This window comes from Buceros rhinoceros, unplaced genomic scaffold, assembly GCF_000710305.1.
Source record: "Buceros rhinoceros silvestris isolate BGI_N320 unplaced genomic scaffold, ASM71030v1 scaffold19466, whole genome shotgun sequence".
Taxonomy (NCBI): Eukaryota; Metazoa; Chordata; class Aves; order Bucerotiformes; family Bucerotidae; genus Buceros; species Buceros rhinoceros.
The window spans coordinates 11,187-18,663 of NW_010417149.1; the positions used below are offsets into that span (position 1 = coordinate 11,187).

General features: G+C 49.6%; 1 protein-coding gene across 1 annotated transcript in view; it reads left to right on the plus strand.

Moving 5' to 3' along the window:
- The window catches only part of SUMF1 (sulfatase modifying factor 1), a 26,384-nt gene that overhangs the window by 8,659 nt on the left and 10,248 nt on the right, over positions 1-7,477 (plus strand). The window contains exons 3-5 of the mRNA XM_010138105.1: positions 4,578-4,660; positions 6,522-6,644; positions 7,342-7,456. Of these exons, the coding sequence (XP_010136407.1) occupies positions 4,578-4,660; positions 6,522-6,644; positions 7,342-7,456 (321 nt within the window). The remainder of the gene's footprint in view (positions 1-4,577; positions 4,661-6,521; positions 6,645-7,341; positions 7,457-7,477) is intronic.

Consider the following 7,477-nt stretch of genomic DNA (forward strand, 5'->3'; position numbering starts at 1 on the left):
TCACATCCTACCACCAGGTGCATTTCCCAGGGTTAATGCTTCCTAACTTCCCCGCTTCCCGCTGGTGCGCTTGCTGCTGTAGCAGCCGAGAGGATGCTTTTGTGAAGCGAAGATGTGCCGGGCTTCACACGGGCTGGTTCGATCAAGTGATGGCCTTTCAGGGCAGCCTCTGGAACTGAAGCGTGCGTGTCTCTAACAACCCACCGCTTCATAAATGGTTCTTGAAGGGTCTTCCAGACTTTGACTACTTTTCAGGTGATAAATCTCCTTTCAGACAGTTGATTCCTAAGTTGCTGAAGTTCTTACTCTGCAAAAACTTCTTCCTCCAGATGTTTATCTTGATCTAGTGTATGTGTAGTATATTTTATTAAAACAGCATTGTAATGCTGTAGCGCAGCAAATAAAAGGTGTTTGGTGCTACATGTCTGGACAACAGCATGAATTTCTCACCATCTTATGGGCCTGACTTAAGGTTAAAATTTCCAGCGACCTGCTGCGTGTTAGAAATGGAATTAGAGCCAAGATTAGCTGCTCAGTTAAGTCTATTTCTGGCGATTTTTTCTGCATGTGAAAATGGTTTGAATTTGAGATTTGGAGCTCAAGTGCAGGGGTGGGGTTTTTTTGTTTTTTTTTTTCCCTAATGTGACCAGTGCCATGTTAGGCGCAAGACTAATATAAATGTTTCCAAGGTTATTAGCTGGGTTTTCTGGGTCTCTGGGGTGTATTTTTAAGGGTATTCCCCTACCGCTCTTGCAGGACCAGTACCGGTGCAATGCTGACGATTAACCCGATGTCCCTGATGTTCCCCCCTTTCATTTTTCCTGTGTATATTTAAGGAAGGAATTTTCTTCAAGGTAATTGTAAAGTAGCCTAAAAATCTCGAAATCGCGAGTAATGGAACAATTGAAGTTAGGATATTCCAACCTACTTTGAAAAGAAAACTTGAAACTTTGAATTTCCTGCGGGCTGGTGGTGGGAGGATAGGCTCCTGCTCCGCAAACGGCTTCCTCTGCGGGGAGAGCTTGGAGGCTGGCGTTAACCATTCGTGTATCTTCCCACTGGTGTCACACCACGTTCTCTTCTTCACAGCGCTATGGGTCTGCGCTAAGCAGAACGGTGAGTTCTCAAAGTTCAGTGCGGGAGCAGGGAGCTGGATAAGCCAAGTGTTCAGCTGCATCAGGCCAAAACAAGCACCGAGCCTCTCTTTGCTCCTGCAGCCGCGTTTCACCGTGTCCCGGCAGCTGGGCAACGTTTGCAGGGCGCTTGTGTTTCACCAGCGCTGTGAAGAGTTAAGTGCGATGAAGGAGATGCTGTCCTCTAACTCGCTGTCTCTCCGAGCTCGGTTCAGCCGCGTGTGCTGCTATTTTTACGAGAGGGATCCGTTGCCAGTCTGCAGAGCGCACGGTTCGGAGCGAAGCGGGAGGAGGCTGAGCGTTACGAAAGCAGCTAAGCTCGTTGGTGGCTAGGGAGGGCTTTGCTGTATTAACTGTGGTGTTGTAATATCTGTCTAATTAGCTCTTCTAATTAGATTTAGAGCAATTAAAAGCTTTAAAGACTTATGAGAAGTTTTTGGAGAGGACTGTAGATTTGAGGTACATGACTTTCTCGTGCGGAAGGAGCATCTCGGTGCGTGCTCACTGCTGTCAGTGCTGACTTCACTGAGTTTCCAGTGAACTACTGACGGCTGCACGCAGCCTGTCACCATTATCGCTGTCCTGGTGCTGTATGTGTGACATCTCCAAAGATCTGGGTGTTCCGTGGAGACTGGCAGCCATTTGGTGTTCAGTTCAGCAGAGCCAGGAACAGGCGACATGCACGCGTAGTGCTCTCATGTGGAGAGGCTATATTTCACTGGGTTTAAAATAAACCCTTCTGATTGAAAGCATCTGCTTTTTCTTCTGCATAACAAAACTGTTTTCCAACAGTAAAGTCTTCTGAAGTGTAAGTATTTGCAGTCGCTGCAGATATATTTTTTTTTTTTTATCCAAACCCAGCAGTTTAATTTACACGAATGGGTAGTGCCTGGAAACTATGGGGATGAAATCTTCCTCGTCGTCTCTCAGATCCAGGGAGGACCTTCAGCAGATGGTACTGCGGCTCTCTTCTTTTCCTGAAAGAGCTGTAAAATTCTAACTTTGGACTTCTGTCCCAGCCTGAGTATAGATGAAAGGTTAAGGCTCAAATAGTCAAGGAGTTGGTTAAGCCAGACTAGTTTTAAAGCTGTTGGCTGTAGTGTCTGTTTAGCAGCTTGGTCATTCTGAAGCTGTAGCGCTGTGGGAGCTGAGGAGAGTTTCTCTCTGAAGGCAGATCCCACCTTTGGGTTTGAACGCTCGGGAACTGAGCTGTAGTTTCCAGTAAGAGATCAAACACTTCTCGAGCTTTGTCGAAAAGGGTCGGGGCTCTGCTTGCGGTGAGCGTGTCCTTGGCTTTGTCAGGTACTGAGCCAGGATTATGAGGCTGGTGTTGTTGATTGATGTGCTTGTCACGCTAGGAGATCAGAAAGCAGAAACATCTTACTTTGGTGGTGTGCCTGGAGGGTCCCGTTTAGACGGAGAGCGTGTGGCCAGAATGTCTCAGTCATCAGCAAGCTCCTGAGAGCATCTTTATTTCTTTTGTACTTAACACCTGTGTCGTCACTGGCTTTGGAAGAGAGTGTCCAAACCCTGTCTGACCCTGCGTGAGGGTGTTCCAGCCTGGAGGGGCCCTGCACGTGTGCAGGGATTCTGGCGCCCTTGCCTACAGCTCACCAAGACCTGTGGGCACTGCAGCTGAGCCTGAGCCAGGAGCTCTGCAGCCCGAGTCCAGACTTGCTGTTGGTTTGCCATGGGCCCTTAGGTAAGGTCCCCAGCGTCTGCTGCAGGCCAAACCCACGTGTGGTGGTGGGAGAGGAGTGAAGAGCCGTCGTGGGAGCTCTTACAGCACAGGCTGATGGGACGCTGCAAAAAGAGGACAGTGTGTCTTCGTATTAGCAGCACCACTCGTTGTGAGGCCCTTCAGCTTAATTTCCTACCCTAACGCTCAAACGAGGGGTCTGATGTGAGGTTTGCACCAGCGTTTTTCTTAACAATTTATGTTTGTCACAGTTATTTTTTTCTCCCTCTCACACGCCGTTCTGTGTTAAACACTTGTCACTGTTGAGGGACACAGCTTCCTCCTAGAAGCTGCTGATAAAATTGTTTAACCGGACTGACACTCTGTCGCCCAAGTACCAGCTTTCCTGTGAAGGATGTGGTGAGTTGAAGTGTAACGCTCTTGGCACAATTCCTGCCAACACTTTACAAAGTTGGTTTAGCGACATAATAAAGAGGAATAAATACTCCTTCCCTTTGCCATCTCTCGAGTGAGGAGAGCTGAGGGGCAGCACAGAGGTGTGACGGGTGTCCTAGAGGCCACTGGTAGAGCAGCCCCTGGATCTCCCAGGTCCAGGCTGACCAGCTGCTGGGTTGTTCAACTCCTAAAGCATCAGAGGCTCATTGAATTTCTTTTTTCGTGAATTATCTCTGTAATAGGAGTATTTTGGAAGCAAGCGCTCAAGCTGATGGAATAAAACGGCTATTGATGGTTAGTGTAAGTGTTCTTTTTTGCCTCCGTTTTCAGACAGGATCTATGACTGAGACAAGTATTTCTCAGTGAATGCAAACCAGAATAGAACAGTTAAATGTGCTGGGCACTGACCTCCTCAGCTTTCAAGTGAGCTTAGGAGAATAAGTCCTTAATGAATGTATTCCAGGAATGACTCCTTGGCACTGCAGAACCAAACCCGAGGCTTTTGGTCAGTGAGAAGTCTGGATGTCTGCATTCTTACAGAGTGTTTTGTCTGCCTGATGTTGCTCAGTGAACCAACTGGAAAAGAAATGAAAGGCTTCACCTCACTTCTGTGGCTCTTCTGTCTCCACCTTCTGGAAGCTGATGGCAAATGATTTAAAATCCCCTGACTGAGTTAGTTAACTAGCTGGAAAGCAAACGTGTTGCAAGATGCGTGTTTTGACCCTACTTAAAGGACGTCACCAGGATTTTGTTTTGGTTATTGCAAACCACTGAGTCCAGGGAGGAAATAATTGGGATGTAAATTCTAAGCCCAAACTTTTTTTGTTTTAGCCATCTCTGCAGAAGATGTCAGACTGAAGTCGGCCAGCAGGTGAGCTGGTTTCACCGTGCTGTGAGAAAAGGAGAGAGGCAATGGTAGTGTTCCAGCTGACCGCTTCCAGCCATGCCTTCAGTGCTCTTGCCAAATGTTTTCAGAGGTCAAGGAGTGAGAATCTGAGAGGCCAGTGTGTGCCACCTGAAGGCCGTGCCTTCGGCGAGAAGAAACACGTACCAGTCCTGCAGAGGGCAGCGCTTCAGGACAGCGTGCCCGGGATTTGGTCTCCCTTGGGCTTGGTTTTGGGTGGTATTTGGTGCCGTTCCCTGGCCAGCAGTCTGGTACCTCGGAGATGACTGGGACCGTGACAGTCAGCTGGCTGCAGGCAGAGCCGGGAGCTGTGAGCTCTGTAGCCTGTGGTCACATGCTGGGTGTTCAGAACAGCCTTTAGCTGGGAATTCAAGTTGTCTTCCCTGCTGTTCTTGTCCCTTTTCAGGTTGCAGCAGCTCCCTGGTGGTTGCCTGTGAAGGGAGCCAGCTGGAAGCACCCTGAGGGCCCTGACTCCGGTATCTCCAACAGGTAAGTCATAAATGCCCTTCAGTTACAATCCAAGTGCTTGTAAATACACCTGTAAACTGCACCAGGAATGGAGGTGCAAGAGAGGGGGTTAGATTAGATTAACCTGCTTGCTGCTGCTTCTGCAGCCATTTCCCGTGGTGGTGTGTGCAACGATGTAGTAGTACTGCAGAAAGGTCTACCAGCACTTTACACTCGAGGGAATAGAGACCGTACCGAAACGTGCTGCAGTGTGTTTTCTTTTCACATGTCCATAGCAGCAGCGATGGAGCAGATCTTGAGAGGGTCAGTAGCGTCCGAGCAGTCAGTGCAGGTTTGGGGGAGGAAGAGGAAGTACTGCTGCAGGGCAGCAGAAGACTCAGGGGTTGTGCACTTTTCCCTGAATGAATCTCCTGCCAAGGAAATCAAAAGGCTTCGCTGTCCTCGGGTGTGTTTTGTCTTGAGAGCTGTTGTTCAGTTGTGTATGTGACTGTGTGCTTACTGGGATGTCGCTGTCTGTGTCTGGGACCTCACTGTGACTCTCTTGCTAGGCAGGGTCAAAGAAGTTGGCATTAGCGGCCTTAATCTAGTTAAAGTTTCAAAACTGCCCTTTGTAAAGAAGTCAGACTCTCTAGCCTAGATCTGGTCGGTGCTGACATGGTTTTGAGTCCTCTAAGGACAGGGCTGTGTTAGTGTAACTTCATCTGATGGCTGAACTGCTTAGTAACTAGTCCGTTGTCTGTTCTCCAAGGGCAATGAAAGAACTATCTGAGGTAAAAATAGAGATAGTATCAGGAGGCGTTGTTAGGGGGAGACAGAGAAATTGAGGTCGCAGTCAGCAGATGAGAGTTGGAAACCTGCCATGTAAATCTGGTCTTCCAGAAGTTTGGCGCAAACCTGGCCTGGTAGAACAGCTGGTGAACTTGCCCCAAGGAAGCCGCGGACCAACAGGCTTCTGAAATGAGGCAGGAAAGAGGAGTTAGAACCAAGTGCTCTGCATCTGTCCTCTGGGGCAGAGCCTCCAGCCCTGGAAGTGTCTTGGTCTGTTGGAGGCTTGGATGGGAGGATCTGTGTGACAAAAGCATCTAGGAATCTTTTCTGTCCTTTTCTGGAAAAGGAGGCCGGGGTCATAAGGGCAATCCTGGAACCAAAGCAGAGGGAAGATGGGAGCTTCTGCGTCAGCTGTGGACTGCCTGAAACCCCCAAATCAAAATACCCTTTTGTTAAATTTCTGCAGTCTACTCTTTGGATTGGGTGCTGCAAAAGATGATGTTGCTAAGAGTAAGGACCCTTTCTCACCTCACCTCTCCCTCAGAAACCCCCCAGCTGGCACCAAAGAACAAACTGCAGCAAAGAGCATTTGCCACTAGATTGCAGCGTAAATTTTCCCATTGAGAATCTCGTCTTCTTGTTAAGATACTGTTCAAGTACCCGACAAGGAGTAGTAACGCTGCGGCTTCTGGTGGCTCCCTTCAGGGCTCTGAGCACCGACGTTTGCACAGAAGCCAGTGGCTCGATAGTTCTTCACTGGCTCCTGGCAGCAGCAGGTTTCTGAGGTGAGACCATGAGAAAGCGCAAGCCACAGATGTCTCTGACTGTAGAGAGCTGCAGGTAAAAGCAGGATGAGACAATCATCATCAGGGTGAGACAAGCTAATTATTTTGACCTTCCTTGTTTTTCCTCTGATGGCTGCATTGCCCCCCCAGCATCTTGCTGTCTTCCTTCAAACAGCTGCTCTCCTGTCAGAGTAGTCCGATAGCTTGTCCAGTTGTAACCGCATGGTCAAACTTCCTCTGTCCCTCGTGGGCATAAAGCGCCTGTGCCGTACCGCTGTGGCATTGCCTGGTTCCGCGGGTGAGCTTGGCCTGTCTGTTTTGTTCCCCAGAATGGATCACCCGGTTCTTCACGTCTCCTGGAATGATGCGGTGGCATTCTGCACGTGGGCAGGGAAACGGTTACCGACCGAGGCCGAATGGGAGTACAGCTGTCGAGGGGGCCTTGAAAATAGGTACCTGGAGCAAACGTGTCCCTGATAAATGTTTAAAACTGGTATTTACAGACAGGGAAGAGTCATGTGGGGTTTTATTACCTTCACTGTCCTTGTCTTGTGTGGTAAATGCACACTGGGTAAATACAACGCTGGCCTGTTCTGAACAGATGCCTTTAGTAAGCAACTTTCCCTAAATCCAGGAATGGTGTAGTGTAACTGGAACTCTGTGGGAGGAGAACACGGAGGGATGGACAGAGAGAGCAGGGGATGTGACAAAATGCCATGGCACAGGACTGCTGCTGTTGCAAGAGATGAAAGTTTTAGCGAAGGAGTTCAGTGCCAAGGCCAAGAGTTGCACAAGAGCCTAGCGAGTAAATAACTACATCGCTGCACGGCACTGTGGGGCCACTGGATCCGCCTCTTGCCTGACGCGGGGCCTGGGGAGGAGAGGGGGAATGACATGCTTATGTCTCCTCCACCCCGAGTCCTGGGCTGTGCGCTGCACGGGGCAGGGCTGCCTCTCCCCCCACCCTCGTTCTCGCAGAACCTGTGCTCACCTTGAAAACCTGCTAGAAGTCGGCCCAGTGGAACTGGACTGCAGACAGCTCTCTGGGATGAGGCGGGATGGCAGGCAGGTGTGTGGGGGGTGTCTGTTCTTTTTAATTAAAAAAAAAAAAAATGTTTGAGAACTGCTCTTCTGCCTGGCTTCTAATAGGCTTTTCCCATGGGGCAACAAGCTTCAGCCGAAAGGTCAGCACTACGCCAACATCTGGCAGGGAGTGTTCCCCACCAACAACACCGCCGAAGACGGGTACAAGGGAACCGCGCCGGTAAGCGTGGCTCCGGGGGAC